At 38.5% G+C, this 18172-nt stretch overlaps 3 protein-coding genes and 1 long non-coding RNA gene across 8 annotated transcripts; 3 read left to right on the top strand and 1 right to left on the bottom strand.

Annotated features, from left to right (window-relative positions):
• Positions 1 to 368: 368 nt before the first annotated feature.
• On the top strand, positions 369 to 3019 carry LOC104445733 (F-box/LRR-repeat protein At3g26922). 3 transcript variants are annotated; one of them, XM_039314095.1, is made up of 5 exons: positions 375 to 499; positions 727 to 1963; positions 2080 to 2235; positions 2341 to 2418; positions 2532 to 3019. In XM_039314095.1, exons 2-5 carry the CDS (start codon positions 1001 to 1003, stop codon positions 2637 to 2639), a joined length of 1305 nt encoding a protein of 434 aa, XP_039170029.1. In that variant the 5' UTR covers positions 375 to 499; positions 727 to 1000; the 3' UTR covers positions 2640 to 3019. The 3 variants fall into 3 exon arrangements, with proteins under 3 accessions (XP_010057958.2, XP_039170029.1, XP_039170028.1); XM_010059656.3 differs by having other exon boundaries at positions 369 to 499; positions 891 to 1963; positions 2341 to 3019; XM_039314094.1 differs by having other exon boundaries at positions 2341 to 3019.
• A 1519-nt stretch (positions 3020 to 4538) lies between these two features.
• On the top strand, positions 4539 to 13141 carry LOC104445736 (RNA pseudouridine synthase 6, chloroplastic). 3 transcript variants are annotated; one of them, XR_726058.3, is made up of 10 exons: positions 4539 to 4827; positions 5511 to 5645; positions 5741 to 5995; positions 6075 to 6156; positions 8432 to 8547; positions 8640 to 8694; positions 8804 to 8915; positions 9422 to 9591; positions 9827 to 10176; positions 12571 to 13141. XR_726058.3 is itself a non-coding variant. In XM_010059664.3 (10 exons), the coding sequence occupies exons 1-9, from the start codon at positions 4607 to 4609 to the stop codon at positions 10097 to 10099; spliced, it is 1419 nt and encodes a 472-aa protein (XP_010057966.2). In that variant the 5' UTR covers positions 4539 to 4606; the 3' UTR covers positions 10100 to 10125; positions 12571 to 13141. The 3 variants fall into 3 exon arrangements, 2 of the variants coding, with proteins under 2 accessions (XP_010057966.2, XP_039170057.1); XM_010059664.3 differs by having other exon boundaries at positions 9827 to 10125; XM_039314123.1 differs by having other exon boundaries at positions 9827 to 10135.
• On the bottom strand, positions 10897 to 15121 carry LOC104445734 (beta-glucosidase 46). Its single transcript, XM_039314122.1, has 12 exons — positions 14916 to 15121; positions 14750 to 14816; positions 14028 to 14086; positions 13290 to 13365; positions 13095 to 13169; positions 12913 to 13000; positions 12539 to 12791; positions 12172 to 12287; positions 11814 to 12069; positions 11641 to 11743; positions 11444 to 11552; positions 10897 to 11334 (listed from the first exon to the last, which is right to left on the bottom strand). The coding sequence occupies exons 1-12, from the start codon at positions 15063 to 15065 to the stop codon at positions 11127 to 11129; spliced, it is 1560 nt and encodes a 519-aa protein (XP_039170056.1). The 5' UTR covers positions 15066 to 15121; the 3' UTR covers positions 10897 to 11126.
• Positions 15122 to 16684: 1563 nt separating this feature from the next.
• Positions 16685 to 17793, top strand: LOC120294133. Its single transcript, XR_005551620.1, has 3 exons — positions 16685 to 16820; positions 16907 to 17327; positions 17550 to 17793. It is a non-coding gene; the product is annotated as an uncharacterized LOC120294133 (long non-coding RNA).
• Positions 17794 to 18172: the final 379 nt, after the last annotated feature.

Below are 18172 nucleotides of genomic sequence, written 5' to 3'. Positions count from 1 at the left end.
ATTCCATTCCATCATTACTTAATAAATCTATTATCAAATATCAAACTATACAAATATACCTAAAATATGTAATAAATGTACATATTGATATATGTTATAGTATAGAAAGAAATTCAAATCCAAAAAAAAAAAAAACCTAAATTATCCATTTTTTATTTTGTATTTTCTTTTTATATTAGAATCTAAATATGATTTTATTTTTATCATCTTTTACATATTTTTAATTTAAAATTTTATTATTTAATGAAAATATCATATATTATGGATATAAGAAAATCTTATCCATTCTTATCCCACTTTTTATATATATTAATTTTATCCGGATTATATTTGTTTATATTCGATTTTACCTATTTTGGATGGGAAATCAGACATAAGCTTTGGGAGCCTTGACAGGAGGGGCCTCAAGAAGGTAGGGTTCCTCCTTTTCTCCACTGTGTCTCGATCGTGTCGAGCCCCAAAAGGCTGTTGCTTGACGACCCTTTAGAGAATAACCCAGGTAATGTTCACTTCGTGCTCGAAGATTTTCTTGATCCCTTTACACTTCTTGCGCATTGGTCTCATCAATGATTTATTTGTTTTGTCTTGCACGCGTCAAGTTTCTTTTTTTTTTTCTTTTTTTTTCTGGGTAGTTCGTGTGATGTTTAGTTTAGCTTGTGTTAGGCGCAGAGATACGCGTGGATGAGGCTGATACTGAAGCAATTTGGTTCTCTTTGCTTTTGGCAGCCTGAGTTCGCCTCATGTTCTTGATGTGTTGGAGTGAATTGGGTTGTGGGTGCTTGTTGCAGTGATGCAATTCGTGAGAATGATGGCAGATTATGGGTTGTTGTGGCTCTGTTAGAGGAGATGAAATCAATTTCTGAAAGTTCTGTGATGCTCTTGCTTTTCAGGGTATTCTTGTCCCACTGGTATTGTAACCAGAGGGCTTGTGATTGATCTACCAAGAGTTGTGATCAGAGTCGGAAGGGCACTTTTCCCTCTTCTTTTAGTTTAATCTTCAATGATGGGAGAGAATGATGAAGAAGTGGATGCAACCGTTCTAGTTTCGAGTAAGCACAGGGAATTGATTGGCTCTCAAGTTTTAAGCTGCAAACAACTGTGCGATCTACCTGATGAGATTCTCCTAAGGGTCCTAGATTGTCTCTCAACGAGAGCTGCGGTGAGAACAAGTGTGTTGTCCAAAAGGTGGAGGCACTTGTCGAAGTCGATTCCTAGTCTTGACTTCGATGATGAAAATTTCTTTGAGAAGTCACAGTTCTTAAACTTTGTGGAAGGAGCATTGTCGTTTCGTGATCTGTCTCCTTTGAAAGTTTTTTCTCTTTCATGTTATGTGGCTGAAGGCGAATCTCGCGTGAATACTTGGATCGATGCTGCAGTAAGACGCAAAGTTCAGGAGCTTTGCTTGTGCCTTGTTGTAGAAATAGATCGTCCTGTTGAGTATACATTGCCTTATGGTGTATTCAGGTGTGAAACACTGGTAAAGTTCCATCTTGAGATGTTTTATAATTTCAGAGTTCCTTCTGAAGTTTGTCTTCCAAATCTGAAGGTCTTAACTCTAGATTTTGTTGGATTTGTGAATGATATTTCATTCGAAAAGCTGCTTTCATGCCCTTCTCTTGAGGAGTTGTCTCTTAAAAGTTGCAGATGCGGGCAGATCGAGGTTTTGAACATTGGTGCTCCCAATCTTTTGAAATTGTCAATATTTGAACCTGAATTTTTTGCGGGTTTAAATAGACACTGCCAATTACGGATTCATGGAGTTAGAATCAAATCCTTACGGTATCATGGTCAATATGGTGGTGGTGACCATACCATCTCATGTCCATCGTCACTAGTTGAAGCTGTCATTGTAGCGTTTTATCCAGCGGAGGAAAATCCTGATCGGTGTGCTGATCGTGTATTTAAGCTCTTAAAGGGTTTTTCTAATGTGGAACGTCTTACTCTATTTTACGAAGGGCTTTGGGTACACTCTCCTGTTTTTATCTTCAATTTTGTCTTTATCCTCCATCTTTGGAGCAATTGTTATGTTTCGTATTACTATTGGCCTGGAATTCACTATGTTATGGGCTTTCTCATCAGGATATGAATGAGAGAGAAGATCTCCTTGACTCTTTTCCAGTCTTCCGTAGCCTTACCCGGTTGAAGTTTGACATCAGTCCGGTGTACTTAGATTGTAGGGCACTTCAGGTCATGCTCAGCCAAAGTCCTTGTCTGAGGAGTCTTGTGTTTGCCAGGGTAACTATCCCATAATTATTGATTCTCAGCCCTTTTCTGTTTTGGCTTGTGCTATCGAATGTTGGAGATTAAGCCTGAGCTGAATGATATATATTTCTGATATAGGGTTTGATCGAGGACTCTGAAATGGATGGCTGGACGCTGGACCCAGTGCCTGAGTGTTTTTTGTCATCGCTTAAAGAGGTCAGGATTTGTAACTTCAAAGCAGAGGACTTCGAACTTTCAGCCGTGAGAGTTTTACTTGGGACTGCTGAAGTTTTGGAGAAATTTTTTATACATTGTTCCCGGCATTATAGGGAGAACTTTCAAGGGAGCTTGATGAAACATGTGATGAAGCTTCCTCGGGCTTCAGATCGATGTGCGATTTCACTAGAGTTTGGGGAGAAATGCAGTGGATGCTCTAGGAAAATTTGATTTGTTTGGAAATCCATATCGTTAGCTGTCATTAGAACATCTTCCTGAAGTAGGACATCCATCATGTGGCTACATGCTCTCATCACGGGTTCTTCAAGTTCGCCTTTTTGGAGGTCACCTACACTGCTGCTGTCGAGGGTGTCACTATAATGGATCATTGGGGTCAAGTATCATGGCGACGTTGTGGCGATCGTGATATTATTATCTACTGCTTTGATCGGAACCTCTGGCCGGTGAGTCGGGCACTGCAAATAAGGGAGTAACGTAGGTGAGCATATGGAGTTTGTGCATATTGTGGACGAGTTTGTTTAGTTAATGATGAAGTAAGCTGTTTACGTGCTGCACTTCAGCGAAGGTGATGCTATGATTTTCTTTGCTCTATTCGTTGGTTTGAAATTACCATCAGGCGAATTAGCTTGTTGAGGCACTCCGACCAATACAAACGTAGTTTTACACCCTACTCCATTGGTTCAGCCATAACCAACATGGGACATGAAGCCTGAAATCGTTTCATCCATGAGAAGATGACACAAATGATCTTTGAACAAGTGATCTTTGAAATTTGATTCGATGTGCAATGTGATTCTTAGATGCATAATATTCAATGTTGTCTTTTTTATAATAAAATGATAAATGGGACTTTGTTTCATGACTTAAATTAACATACGTCAAGTTAGATTTTTAAAGATGGTGAGTGAACATGTCTATTTTTTTACCTATAAAAACAAATTAGTCGTCAATATGGCCATTGTTACTTGATGATGATGATTAGTTTATCTTGAATTGTGAGGAATATTTAGCATGAATAATCTACGTGTAACCTTTTCTTTTTTTTTTTAAAGTCCGATATCCTAGAATGTTTTAACTAAGCAAATGATTATTCACCATATAGCGGTAAGTGATATTTACTGGTCAAAACATGCTTAAACTAGTATATAATGAGAAGCTACAATTTTTTTTTAAGGAGCTTACTATTGTATTTCTCAAGAACTAGGAAATCCTCCTATGAACATGCAAATCAAATTGATAAAACAAAAAACAATTTGGCTTGAAAAGAGAGCTTTCTCAGGAAAGATGGTTCTAAAAATCTAACTATAATTAGGGGATAAATAAAAATGGAGTGTTATGTTGCAATGCGAACCCAACATAATAATGAGAAAAAAGTGTTCGTTCTTGTACTATAAGCTATTTATAATTTTCAAGTGAAAATAAGAAAACTTTCTTATACGTTCTTGCACATAGAAAATTCATAAATAAAATACGTTTACAAAATTTTTATTCCAATTTAGAGCACAATCTACTGTTAAAAATATAAAATAAAACCAATTCCTTCTCAAATCCCAAAGCAACATATTAGAAGAATTTTTCAAAAATTTTAATAAGTATTGAGCAATTTTATTTCTCTTGAAATAAAGTACGGTTGAGAAATATTAAAAAATCTGACAATGCAAATCCTCTTATTCATAGTAAAAATAGAAAACAAAAAACATTTTCCAAGGCCTAACCTTCAATAAAAAAAATGATAAATGTATTGAGAATTCTAAAACTTATTAAGAAAGTGTAATTTAGTTCTAAAACTTTTGAAAAGTGTAATGAAGTTCTGAAACTTAGTGTAATTGAATTATAAATTTTATTAAAAAAAAAAATGCAATCAAAACCTAAGATTTATTAAATTGATCAAATCAAGTTTTTTCATTAATAGCACTTTGTGGAAAATTTATAACTAAATTGTATTTTTGTGACAACTTTTATGAATTGATTATACTTTTTGAAAAATTTAGGATTTGATTGTAAATTTTGAAATTCAATTCTATAAATTTTAGGATTTTTAATAAACTTTTCCCAAGAAAAAACTTATCCTAAAACCCTTCTCTCTCTCTCTCTCTCTCTCTCTCACTCTCCTCCAGAACTCCAAACACCAGCGTCTCACCACTTCAGAAACTGCGGGAATGCGAAGATGAGAGCTCCTACTCTTGCTTCCAAGTTCAGCAGTGGCTTGTTACTAGCGAACTGCAGAAGCCACGGTCGACCCGTTGCCTTATTGCGGAACCCAGCGCCGTCGCCAGCTCGCCTCGTCGCGACTCCTTTGCGTTCAAGAACTGTAAAGACCGCGGCTTTCGAGTGTGACTTCTCCAAATCAGACGCTGCCGGCGCTCCTTCGCCCATTTCGGTTAATGGGTACTCGTGAATATCTCTCGTTTCTTGGTAGCTTTCAACTTGGTGCCCGGTTCGCCACTTTCAGTGGGCGAAGAATGACCCTTTGTTGCCGTTTGAAATTCTGTCTTAAAGAAGCTTGGTTTGGAATATGAATGCTGTGGAGTTACCTGCTTGAGTTTGTTATATGCTTGGATTGAATTTGCTTCCTTGACAATTTGACCTGTACCTAGTGATGTAACTGTGTAGAGGGAAAGTGTAGTTCCAATCTCTGGCAATCGCTTTCAGCTGCTGGATCAGCTGAAATACATGGTCTTATAAGCTGCATAGTTTGGGTCCCAGATGATCATTATATGGGCTATCAGCCTATCACTCTGTCATCTTGTAAATCACGTGGTTGTTGATGCTGTGGATTCTTTGATTGCTGGGGAGTTGTTTTGGGTAACATGACCAGTCTCGATGCATTGAGCATTGTTGGGCGTTTACACAGTGTAGAGTAATTAAGGGGGGAAAAAGAAGATGAAACTCAAAAAGTCGGTTGTTATTAACTTATGTCTGTTTCAAACTTCAAATAGCTTGGCATACTGTGTGTTGAAAAAAACTAAAAACCCAATTCATTTAATACTTGGACTAGTGGGAGAATCTTTCCAATCTATTTTTTTTCTGGTGACTTCTCTCAACTGTTGTTGATGATTAATCTTTTTCAGCTTGCCGGAGTACAATCGGTTATTACCTTGCCCTTCACATAGTGGTCCTCCAAGAATCGAGCACTTGGTTGTACCCAAAGAAGAAGAAGGACCTGTTTTAGATTACATCTGTAAAGCTCTGGATCTTCCTCCATTGTGAGTCTTTATTCCTTGCTTTTCATATCCAGTTAATGGTATACTATTTGTGAACCAGAGTGGAGTGTTAAATAGGAAATTTCATTCTTTGAAAGGTTTGTTGCAGATCTTATCCACTTTGGAGCTGTACATTATGCACTGGTTACCCCACAACCTCCACCAACTGCGACTCCAGAGCAGATCAGAGTATTTAAGGAAGTCACAAAGCCATCGGTTTTGAGAAAGAGAGCATCTATCAAAGGGAAGACTGTAAGAGAAGCACAGAAGACATTCCGGATAACTGACCCTGGGCAATTTGTTGAAGCAGGAATGTACTTGCGTGTTCATGTTCACCCTAAGCGATTTCCAAGGTTACTCATCAAAGATGATTGTGCTTCTGATACATATATTTCCACTTAGGTAACCTTGTGACACTTGAACTTTGATCAGGTGCTATGAGATTGATTGGAAATCAAGAATCATTGCTGTAGCTGAATCCTATGTAGTTTTGGACAAACCTGCTGGTACATCTGTAAGCTACTTTCATAAAGTATCTTCAGGATTTCTTTGATATGCTATCAACAAATAGTTGTGGACTGACAAACAGAGGAGTATTGGGGCCATGTTCTTGTTTTGGAGTTTGGGGTTGTGGTGTTACCTGGCTTTAATATGGAAGATTTATGAGAGAAATCTAGTAGATGAGAATGTGGGAGGGCTTCATTCAATATGTAACCTTTCTATATCTTGTTCTCTGTTTCTGTTGTCCTATTTCATAGCCACTTACTCTCCACTTGGAACAAATCTTTCAGCCTTTACTTCTCTGTGTGATATTTGAAGACCATCGGGACATGTTTTATGTAACTTGGGTCTTTAGATATATGAAAGTTGTGAACAACTAGTGACATTGATGACTATGTGCTTGAAGGTCACATGATCTGTCTGCAGAAATGGAAGCTCTTTTCTGCAGAAGCTTGAGCTTTTATACTAGCATGTGCTGTTTGCTTCATGTCCACTGGATGAATATAGCATTGACCAGATTTAATTGGGAATGAAGCTATGGCCAAAGAGAAATTTGAAATTTTAGAAACCAAACTATTGCTTAGCTTTTGAGGATGCTGTATGTTCAGAAAATTTGGAACATAGAGCATAAGTTCCTTGTGCCTGAATTAGGCTATTGGTGTTTAGTGGTTTTCAATGTTGGTAAGCAAAATGAGTTATGAGTCATTTTAATCATGGTAATAATTGAAATGAGCTTTTGAGTTGGTTTTCTTGCATTTACATGGACTTGTGTTTGGTTGAGGGTAGGGGTGAGCATAGTCTAGATTGAGCCGATCCAGCACCTAACCCAGGGACTAACCCGCGCAATGTTGGTCCTCAATTTTTTAGACTAATGACTGACCTTGTTGAGCTTGAAATTGAGAATTGGACTGACCTTATGGGTCTAGTTTGATTCCAGGGTCAACTCAGGATCAACCGATTATTTTTTTGTTTCATTTTTTGTATTCTTTAAAAGAATAAACATAGCATTTTAAATTAGGGAAAAAGCCCCAAACTTTGCTTAGAGATAAATTTACCTCAAAACTTTGTTTTTTTTATAACACAAAAAACTTCAAACTTTGTTACTTGTGACATATTTACCCCAATTTTTTCTTCGTGACACAAAAAATCCAAAAGTCATACTCGCATGATACATTTACCCCAAACAATAAGCATTTTCGTCTTTTATTTTTTATAAATTTTTTCTTTTCCCTTTCTTTTTTTGCTTTTTCTTTTCCTTTGGTGGAGGGAAGAGAGAAGGAGAAAAAAAGAAAAGAAAAAAGAAAAGAAAAAGGGAAAAAATAAAAATAAAAGACAAAAATGCTTTCCGCTATAAAGTTTGGGGTCAATGTGTCATAGTTGACAATTTAGAATTTTTTGTATCACAAAAAATAAAGTTTGAAGTAAATTTGTCACATTGGGCAAAGATTAAAGTTTTTGGTGGCTTTTTTCCTTTAAATTACATATTCATCAACAATGTGATATTGAGCAACCAAACTATAATTACCAATATATATTGAACATAAATATAAGATAAAGTAATAATGGAAATTTTCATTTGCTAAAAGCAATAAACCATAATAACAAACATGCGAGGTGAGGAACGAAGATGAGTGGCGAGATGAGTGAATAGAGGCGAGCAAGGCTGAGGCTAGTGAAGAGGGTTTTTCTTTTGTCGAATTAGGGTTCGGTTTCTTTCTACTTTTTGATTTACACGACAAACTTGAAAAGAACAAAGGTGGAGGCACTAAAATTTAGAGTAGGCAAAAGCATATAAGATATAGTATGTTAGATATAAAATATATATTATGTATAGAGTTGGTCCGGGTCGGATCAACCTTAAATTCCCAAGATCGAGGACCAGTCTGTATAGAGCAAGTCTAGAGGTCCAGGACGAGGACTGACCTAGTCCTTCTCCCTTTGGGAACCGGATTAGGACTAGCCGGGTTAAGCCAGTCCAGGGTTGGTCCAGGGTTGACCCTGGACCGATGCTCACCCCTAGTTGAGGGGTGTGTGGGGCTCACAAAATTGAATTTCCTGGTTAGAGCAAAATGGCAGATTGGCTGACTTGCCCGGCATTAGACTTACTTGACATAATTGAGTATTGCACTTATGAACTTGAGTCTATGGCTTAATGTCCTAACTCAAAGAACCATTTCTTTTCATTCGGAGGGAAAGTTTTCCCTCTTAGTTACCATCATTATTTGATAGTTTTGTGTTCTTTACCTGAATTTTCCTGTCTGATGCTTCAATTTTCTTTACATGGATAGGTTGGAGGAACCACGGATAACATTGAAGAGACTTGTGCAACTTTTGCTACTCGTGCTTTAGGATTAGTTGAACCACTTAAAACTACTCATCAGATTGATAATTGCTCAGAAGGATGGTAAGTTGGCAATTTCTGTCTGGCATTATACTGGTGCTTTTTTTTTTCATAATGAAAATTGTTAGTGAGCAGTTGCTTTAAATCAATTGTAGTGTTGTGTTAGCCAGGACAAAGGAGTACTGCTCGGTTTTTCATGGTAAAATCAGAGTAAGTTGACCATATGTAGTTCCAGCTTTTTCTTGGGTTTTCCCCCTAATGTAAAGGTTCAAGTCAGTCCTCACTTTTGAATGTATATTCTTAAATGTTTTGTTGCCAGGAAAAAAAGGTGAAGAAGCTTTATCATGCTCTTGCTGTTGCACCTGTGCCCCTTGGAATAATTACACACTACATGCGCCCAGTCAACATGGCTCCAAGGCTTGTTACTGAAGGTAATAGTCTTTGGTGTTTGTAACCTAACGAGACATATTAGGATGCTTCTACCATGTTTGGGCACGAAATTCAAATTTTTACTGTTTTGTCAAGCTAAAGCGAAGTGAGAAGTAGTAGAAGATGGTACTATTTGAAGCAAATGGATTGATCAAACAATAGATGAACTGCACATAAAATTTTGGTGCTTGATTTCCAATTACGCAACTCGGTTGGATTGTCACTCTTATTTGCTGCATCTGCTATATTTCCTTTGCTGGAGGTTATGGAGTAATAACGCAAAGCAGCTTTCCTTATATCCCTCAAAAATGGTTGTAGAAACCTAATCATGATGCTTTGTTTGCATGCACGGCCAATACATAATATTGGTTATTTTGTCTCTATTTCTTTTCCCTGCTGTTTCTCGGAAAGCAACAGGTGCAGAGCCTGGTGGCTTTGTCTGTTTGCAATATTTGTGCCCTTCAGGAACCTTCAATGATATTTTTGCTTAAAATATCTTGGCATCCAGAGTTCATAAAAGGATGGTATCTCTGCCAACTTGAGGTCATGGAATGCAAGGAAGTTGCCTGGCCAGACTCTGTTGTTGAATCTGAGTATTGTGTTGAAGACTGCGGGTGGACCAAGAAGGATGTTGCCTACGAATGCAAAATTAACCTCCTGACCGGTCGTACTCATCAGGTTCTTGCTGTCTCCTTGACATGCTGTAGCCAGAATGATCTTTTTTGCTTCAACCCCTAGGGTCCTTGCATTCATATTGATTTTTATGCACTTTGAAGAGTTATTATTAGCAAGTGAAAACACATGCTTTAACATGTTGAACGAGTATTGATCTATCTAGAGTGTAATCCGAGGATAATTCTATTTTGGGCTCTTAGCAGAACTTAAACTTAACATTGGAATGCTTACGATGCAGATTCGTGCCCAGTTGGCTGCTTGTGGTGCACCAATTGTGGGTGATTCTGCATACATGCCAGCTGCAATTGCAGAGATGGTTAATCCTGGTATCAACCCACTTGGCAAATTTAAGAAACTATATGCTAGTGAGGATGACAAGGCAGTTGCTATAGCGGAGTGGATTGCGCAGCATGGGAAGGAGCCAACTTTAGCAATTGGTCTTCAAGCGTGCCAAATTTCATGGGACGATGGGGAACATGTTTATGAGGCTAGAGATCCCTGGTGGCGATGAAGATAGCTTCTCACTGCCCCTTCTTAGTAAGAATCAGTGAGGATGCTTATATGCCTTAGTTCAGGACCATTAAAAATGTAAAGTCATCCTTTTGTTTCTTCCATGGTCCTTCTGCATTAAAAAGAAAATAGATGCATTTCACAGAAGCTTATTGTCTCGTGTACTTATCAATAGCTTTCAAAACCCCTTTTTTCTTGCAACATTGATTTCAACTGCTACAATCATGATTGACTGTTTGACTTGTGCTAGCTTTCGTAAAATTATTATGATTATTATATTTGTTGTGGTTGTGGGTTGTGGGGAGTTGGAGAAAATGCAATCTTTAACTGATGATTTTAGCATTATAGAAAGAAAGCATTATAGAAAGAAAAATTGGAAAGTGTATTACTCATCACCATTTTTTCTTCATGCCATTCTTTTATAGTGGACAGTAGAATAAGTAGCTGGTGTGTAAAAGGACAAATATGGCTAAAGGAGACAATGTTAAGGGTACAAGAATCTTGAGGCTGTATTTCTTTGTCCATTTTTGTGAAAGATATAACTATCTTTTGCAAAAACGAAAACGGAAATACAGCCTTAAGATTCTTGTACCCTGAATTTTGTCTTCTTTTGCCAAATCAGTTCGTTTACTATTCCGCTAGTTAGTCTAATGTCAACTCCTTATCATTTCTTTTTCATATTTCAGCTTCTAACATTTAATGTACTTCTCAAAATTCAAAGTGAGTCTATGGAAGCCATACTAAAATGTTGCATGTGCATTTGAGTTTAAACTTTACCAGGTATGGTCAGCTGTTGCATGTGATGATAAATCATGCCATTGATGTTATCTAAACATGCAGTACATTCAGTAAATAACTGGATACATTTTTGTGAGTAGGCCACTGAATGATAATAAAATATGAAGGCTTTCCTTTTGCCTAGATAGCGTGCTATAGATAAGACCTTACAGTAATTCCTTTTTTACCCCTAGATTCTTGAGCCTGGAACTGTTACTCAGCGGCGGACATTAACCTAGTCAATAAATCTGCTACAGATTTGGATGGTCTGGATCTGTTATGGTTCTGATACTGTGTTCTGCAATAAACTGCTTATACCAACTTGCAGACAGTTTGGGAGTTCTCTTCAATGTGGTGAAGTTGACATGGTGAAGTCCAAACCTCTCTGTATATCCAAATTGCCATTCAAAATTGTCGAGCAAGGACCATGCAAAATAACCCCTCGCATCTGCTCCTTTCCTGATTGAAAGGAATAAAAGAACTATGGATTGTAGAAATGAAATTTTAATGTACGAAATGCTCACTGCTATGATAATTTTGCATTTTCCTATCATGGGAATTGTCTTACCTCACTGCTGAAAGAAGAGCACTTAAATGGCTGGCCATGTACTCTACTCTTTTCAGATCTTCCAGGGGCTTTTCATCTTTGAGTTTAAGGTCATCCTTTTCGCCATAACCTGAAGAAGAAAAACACTTATCTTTCATGACAGGACTGTGCCAGAACATTGTCCATTGAACAGTCTTAGTTTTGTGGTTCCTCTTTACCATTCTCTGTGATAAACATTGGGGTGTTGTTATACCTCTCCTTGACATAGGTTACCATATATTCCATTCCTTGTGGGTAGACGTTTAACCACTCCAGGTCAGTCTGCTAATTGAAAAAACTTCAGAAACTATTCAACGATTTATAATTACTATTGTCTACTGATGTCACTTACAGGTTGTCCTATTGGTACACCGTTCTTTTCTGAGCTTTGTTTGTAGTACCCTTCTGTCTTGGTGATTCCTTTACCTGGTTCACAAATAGATAAAATACAGTCCTGCACATAGTAACTTGTGTAGTGATTGATGCCGATAAAGTCCAATCCCTTCTTCAGTTTCTCCTGGTCACTTCTGGAAAATTCAGGTAAAATGGATCCCAGAATTTCGATCATCTCTGCAGGATATTTCCCAAATATTATTGGGTCCAAAAACCTATGGAAGTCATAATAAACTAGCTTAATCACACTTTCCAAGAAAATATAGTGATTATATGCTGCGTTGAAGGTGATCTTAGGTTTAATATGATGTGCTTACCAGCTCATAAAGAAAGACACAGCTCTCTCTGTGGCTAACTTGTCTGCTAAAGAGTCGCTGATGGGCTCGAACCATGCCGCGTGTATGACAATCCCAATGATGCCACCTTGTTCCTTCTGCAATTTCATTTTGCTTTGTTGAATGACATATTTTCATCCTACTTGACATAAACTTGTATCACTTCATTAGATTTTTCCGTTTTTGTTTTTTGATTTCATGGCACAAAACATTTCCTTTTCCCAGTTGTGAAATCTTATAGCATAAGAATAGGAAACAAGGTATCCTGAAAATGTTGCACGACAGCATTCATCACTTTCTCAGATTAAATTGCTTCTTGCATGATGAAAGTCTTACATGGTGCTGATACCTGGTAGTTTGTCCTGTAAATGTTGACTGCAGTTGCGTGTGATAAGATCATGTTATGAGCTACTATGAAGGGCTCCATCTCCGAATCTCCAAGGGTGCAGTTTCCAAATGGAGCAGAGCAGCGGGCAGGTGGAAATTCACCCCAGCGGTATGCCAATGTTGCTTGGATATTCGGCTCATTGAAGGTGACCCAATACTTTACCCGGTCTCCAAAGTACCTAAAGCAAATATCTGCAAAATATCCAAAATCCTCCCTACAAAAAGAAAAAAAACAAGTGGATCCACTGTAGTTTCTGAAGAATTTTCCTTTTGAAAAATTTCCATACTGTTCTACATTGTTATTCACGGAGCTTAATGGACGTTAGGACAACATACTGTGATTTTGGACTGAGCCAGCCTCCGTATCTATCCTCAAGTTCTTGTGGTATGTCAAAGTGAGTCAATGTTACAAAGGGTTGTATTCCTGTAACGTTAGAGAAGAAGATTGTTATTTGCAGATGATGAAGATTATCATCAGTTGGTTTTGTGTGGGATTGATGCGAAGAAAGGAAGTGTACCCTTTTGAAGGAGACTATTGATGAGTCTGTTATAGTAGTGTATTCCAGCCATGTTTATTTCTGCAAATCTTCCCTCTGTTTAGAATTATCAGTTGAGGTTAGAATTTCCCTATCAAGAGGCCTTCAACACGATTGAATCTCAAATGAAATCTTAGAGAAAAGGGGGAATACGAAGGAAGAAAAAGAGGGACTTACTGGGAAGAATTCTTGCCCATGAGATTGAGAAACGATAGCTGTTCACTCCAAGTGACTCCATTAGCCTTATGTCTTCCTGTTTTTCATTTGTCATTCTTTAATTAAATCTGTCTGTAGGTAAATGACTTGTCATTTTAGTTAATTAACAATAGTAGTCCTCTTTTCGGAACTTTGCTTCATCTCAAAATTCCAAATCCACCTAAACTTTAATGGTGATTGGAATGACCTGTCAACATGTTTATGCAGTGAAAGCGGCATCAGAATCGTACTAGTTTTGGCCCTCAGAACCGGGGTTCCTGCTAGTTAGATCTAAGGTCTCGATGGCCAACCTATCGAGTCCTTTAAGTCCGAAGACAGGATCCTGGCACCGAGGTCCTTAGCGGTTGGACCGTGGTCCCCAAATGATGTGCCAGGGTCTTGTCGCTGGGTTAGATGGAAATAGCTGTTCTTTCGAATCGATTGATATTCACTAGTCACATTCGCGCTTTTGGATGCTTGGTATAAGCCTGGTTTGATAACTATGCTGCTTAAATTATTCAGCCAATTTCATTTTAAAAAGACGAATTTGGAACCCAACTTGGGTTATTGATTCTTGCTCTACAACGAGATCTTTATTCTCTCCCAAAGCTACAAGAACATAATGTCATATCAATTAAAGTAACTTTTATGTGATTTTTTTCTTCCTCGTACTGATGTACAGAACATGCTGATCTGAAATAATGCATAAACAATGATTACCAGAAAACGATGATAGTGATCCACGGCAATGTCGCCAGTACTTCCATCGATTATGTTTCCTGCAATTCAAGCTTTCTGAATTATATATTAATTTGTCATTTTGTTCCCAGAATCAGCTGGGAATCTAGTAAATAGACAGCGTGCAATGCTTTCAAGTGTATCAAACAGGATCCCCTCGTTCCCAATCAACCATGCTAGTATTGCTTCCTAAGCTTGAGATGCAAAATTTTACTTCAGAAAACTTAGGGAAATTTTCTGCTCAATTTAGCCTAATTTTGAAGCCATCTTAAGTTTTAACTTCTCAAGGACTAAATTGAAACAGATCTTGGTCAAACTTTGTAGCATATCATGGAACCGTCTCTTAATACCCTACTTGATAATACAAATTGTTCTTGAAACATTCTGTAATTGAGTTGTTATGATTTGAGTCGAACATTCTATAGCAGGAATGAGGCCCTTCTGATAATACTCACAGGTGTTCACTAATGTCGGTTGTCCCTTCCCATTATCATAACTAATATTTTACTAATTTCCAACCAAGTTGCGCCTAAAAAATCAAATAAATGATGCTTTCTATTAAATAAACCGTGGACAATGAATGGTCATTATGGTGAAGAACATGTGCACTTAACTTTTTTCTCTTTTTCCCTATCTGCCCCTTTCTTGATGAGCAATTTATGCAGTTTGATAAGTTCGAGCATTCGAAAGGAAAGCTACTTCACCTGGTTCATGAGCAAAAACATCCCAGTTGTTAAGGCCTTTTCCATCACTCTTGTAAGCTCCTTCAAACTACCAAAACAAAAAGGGTCAGAAGAAAGAAAAGCTAAACAGAGGAAACATCATTGAACATATGTAAGCAGAGAAGAGAAGAGACAAGTCAATCGATACCTGGTAAGAAGAAGAGGCTGTGCCAAAGAGGAAGTTGACGGGGAGTGATGATGGACCATCCGAGGTCATGATGGAGTTGGAGGAAGTGAAGAGTGAAGCTAAGACTATCTGGATGATGAAGATGGCTTTCTTGAGTTGAGAGACCTCCATTCCCGTTTCACTCAGAAGCTCCCTTCTGTGCTTTCAGAAAAAGCAAAAGCGTTCTGTCACACCCACCCATTTATATGGGGCCTAAGAGAATCACTTTTGATAGAGAGAGAGAGAGAGAGAGAGAGCTAATCATCATGATTGTGACACGTGAATAATGGTCACAGAATACTCAAATTTTAAATTTGCTGGGAAATGTCCGATTGCTCTAGCATTATGGTGGTACTAAGACAAGTTATTTTAGCAGGAAAAATGGTCCTTTCCCACCATGCTTGTCGGTATGCTAATTCTGATGGAAAAGCCATTTCAGTGTGTCCCACCGTGTTTGTTGCTGTGCTAATTATCACGGAGAAGCCCATTTCAATGTGGTTCACGTGGTGGTGCAGAAAACCATATTTTAATCAACTTTTCTTCGGATTCCAGCTGGGTCTGTATTTTCGTGCGAGCAATATCTCAAACTTTTCTTGTTGCTGAGCGAGTCGAGCTGGAAGCGACGATCTCGCTATGCCTACTCGGAAAAAAACTAATGTGAGGTTGGTAAGCTCATCATGCAAACTCCATCAAATGGGATTGCAGATGGGAACGCGCTCCGCATGGCGCACGAGGATGAACAAATCATCTTGAAAATTTCGTTCCCTTTCTAAGATTTGAACTCGTACCCTTATAGAAGTCAATCGAGACCGAGGGATATGGGGCTAGCCGTGCTCTTTCCTGAACAGTAGGCTAGCGGTCTGCAGCTCGTTTCGCATGAGCATGAATAAGTACCCACAAAAACATTGCTCTGCTCCTAGGTTCGTCGGACTTAAGGATAACATGGCAGTGCATCGACAAGAGCTAAGTAAAGAGGAGGCCTGTGTTCAGGATTTGAACTCGTGTTCTTATGGAAGACGAACAAGAGCCAGAAACATTGGGCTAACCACGCTCCGAATTACTATAAATTTTTGTCCAATCATGAGGGAGAGCCTAAGTGCCGGTGTTATCGGCATGTATTATTACAACTTTTCTAACTCAAAGATTAAAAATATCGAGTGTAATAAGCTTACTAAATATATTATTTGCTCCTTCCTCACTAATAAATTTGACTGGGAACATTGATAAAAAGAGGGGTTTTTTGCAGCCCACCCCATTCGTGGTATCCACCGTTGTTAGTGGACCACTCAACGTTAACTATTGCAAAATTTAGCCTCTTCTAGCATATTTATCTTAATCTTTTGGGATTTTAAATTGTTATAATAGATGAGGAAGTGAAGATCATTATATGCTCTTTTGAATCGAGGATCATTTTTTTTTTTTGGTTAGAAATATGCAAATTTCATTAAGTATGCAAAGATGAGAGGCCCGATAAATGGGCATCATTACATAATAAGTCTAGCAAAGTTCGGGGAGAGGATAAGACCCAATTCAAAGGTAAGTGTTTTTTCTTATGAGCTTTAGCAATCCAATCTGCAATTATATTAGCCTCTCTAAAACAATGGGCTATATGAAAATTTGTGAATGCTCGCAGTTTTTCCTTGCATTTACTGATAATAGGCTGGATTTCCCAACTCAGCTGATCTGATCTGTTCATGGCTTGGACAAGCTGTGACTCAAAGATAAGTGCTTCGTGTCTTTTTTGGTAGAAAAAGTCAATGGCTTCCCATAATGCTAGGGTTTCGGCCATGAGGGGAGAAGAAGCTTTGATCTCCTTAACCACGCCTTCCACCAACCTCCCTTCCGAATCTCTGCACACACAAGCTATGGAGTTCCTCAACAAACCAGGTTCGTGCGTCCCATCTACATTAATCTTCCAAGCTCCTTCGTGTGGTGGAATCCATTGCTGAGGTGGTTCAATTTCGTGGTTTCAGATCTGGTATTTTCGTGGGTTTTCTGTCCAGCACCCCTCTGATTCGGTCCTTCTTTGCGCCGAGATCTCGGTTCCTCTCTTTCTTCTCTGCTCCGTGGACCGGCGTTGCCTCTGGTGGCCAACCCAACAAACCCCTGTTTCAGCTCACCGCTCGGTCGAAGACGCCTGTGCTCTGTTCCTTTCTCCGATCGTTCCTCCTCGCTGACGCTCTCCGCTCGGGTTGGAGGTCTTAGAACGTCACTTGGCCTCCCAGCTGCAGATCCACCGGTTCTTCCCTCAGTTCGTCCTTCATAGTGCTTTCCCGAGGGGTTCATCGAGGAAGGCTCTGCACCGGTCCCTGTTCTGCTACTGATTTCAGCTTGCTCTTGTGCAGCAAGCCGTCTATTGCCCCCACTCCAGGCGCCATTGAGTTCCGATCGCAGGTATATGCTTGGTTCATCTGCTCTTTCCTCCTATTCATCATCTGTTCTGAGTCCTATCGTGCTGGTTTCAGCTCGTTGTGCCCCACCCGACTCTCTATCTGCTTGTTGCTCATTGATTTGCTCTATGTGCTCTGTTGGGGTTGCTCTGTTCTTAGATCTGTCTTTATAATCACCCGTCCGTGGATTCCACTTTTGATGACTGTTTAGTGTTTGCTTGGGCAGAGTCTAGGATGGCCGACGCCTCTGGTTCCCTTCCAATCGAGGATCATTTAGATGCGCCGAATGATGGTACTTTTTGAAGAAAACTTCATCTAAGAAACTAAAAGGAGGTGGGGATAACTACACAAATAGTCATTGAACTTTGCTTTATTACATAATATCATCCATGAATTTTTAATTTGTTTAATGTGGTATTTAAACTTTCGCTTAATATGCAATATTCCTCATAAACTTTTAATTTGTTCAATGCGGTATCTAAATTTCTGGTAAATGTTTAATCTTGGTCATTGGATTATTATATTCTTGGATTCAATATAATTCTCAAATTTCATGGATCATACTGAACAAATTAAAAAGTTTTGGACAACATTACTCATTGTGCTAAGTTCAAGGGCTATATTGAACAAATTAGAAATTTCAGAGATAACATTGCATATTATGTTAAAGTTCAAAAATCATTTGTCATTTTCCTTGCACTTAATAAGAACGATGTCTTGTAACCCTTGAAGCATTTACCCATTTCCCTTGTTTCAATCAAAAGATCAATAAGATTCGAACCAGCAAGACGACACTCTTTCATCCATACCATGATCCCATGATCCAAACCCATTAATCATCCCTAGTTC

This window comes from Eucalyptus grandis, chromosome 5, assembly GCF_016545825.1.
Source record: "Eucalyptus grandis isolate ANBG69807.140 chromosome 5, ASM1654582v1, whole genome shotgun sequence".
NCBI lineage: Eukaryota > Viridiplantae > Streptophyta > Magnoliopsida > Myrtales > Myrtaceae > Eucalyptus > Eucalyptus grandis.
Note: the sequence above shows the minus strand (reverse complement) of the source record. Positions and strands in the feature narration are given on the sequence as shown.

Coding starts and splice junctions, on each gene's coding strand:
- LOC104445733 (XM_010059656.3), top strand. CDS start 1,001: ATGATGGGAGAGAATGATGAAGAAGTGGATGCAACCGTTCTAGTTTCG. Junction 1,964..2,079: donor TATTTTACGAAGGGCTTTGG/GTACACTCTCCT, acceptor CTTTCTCATCAG/GATATGAATGAGAGAGAAGA. Junction 2,236..2,340: donor GGAGTCTTGTGTTTGCCAGG/GTAACTATCCCA, acceptor TTTCTGATATAG/GGTTTGATCGAGGACTCTGA.
- LOC104445736 (XM_010059664.3), top strand. CDS start 4,607: ATGAGAGCTCCTACTCTTGCTTCCAAGTTCAGCAGTGGCTTGTTACTA. Junction 5,996..6,074: donor CACCCTAAGCGATTTCCAAG/GTTACTCATCAA, acceptor AACTTTGATCAG/GTGCTATGAGATTGATTGGA. Junction 9,592..9,826: donor TGACCGGTCGTACTCATCAG/GTTCTTGCTGTC, acceptor CTTACGATGCAG/ATTCGTGCCCAGTTGGCTGC.
- LOC104445734 (XM_039314122.1), bottom strand. CDS start 15,065: ATGGAGGTCTCTCAACTCAAGAAAGCCATCTTCATCATCCAGATAGTC. Junction 14,817..14,915: donor CAGCCTCTTCTTCTTACCAG/GTATCGATTGAC, acceptor TTGTTTTGGTAG/TTTGAAGGAGCTTACAAGAG. Junction 13,366..14,027: donor ATCACTATCATCGTTTTCTG/GTAATCATTGTT, acceptor AATGAAAAACAG/GAAGACATAAGGCTAATGGA.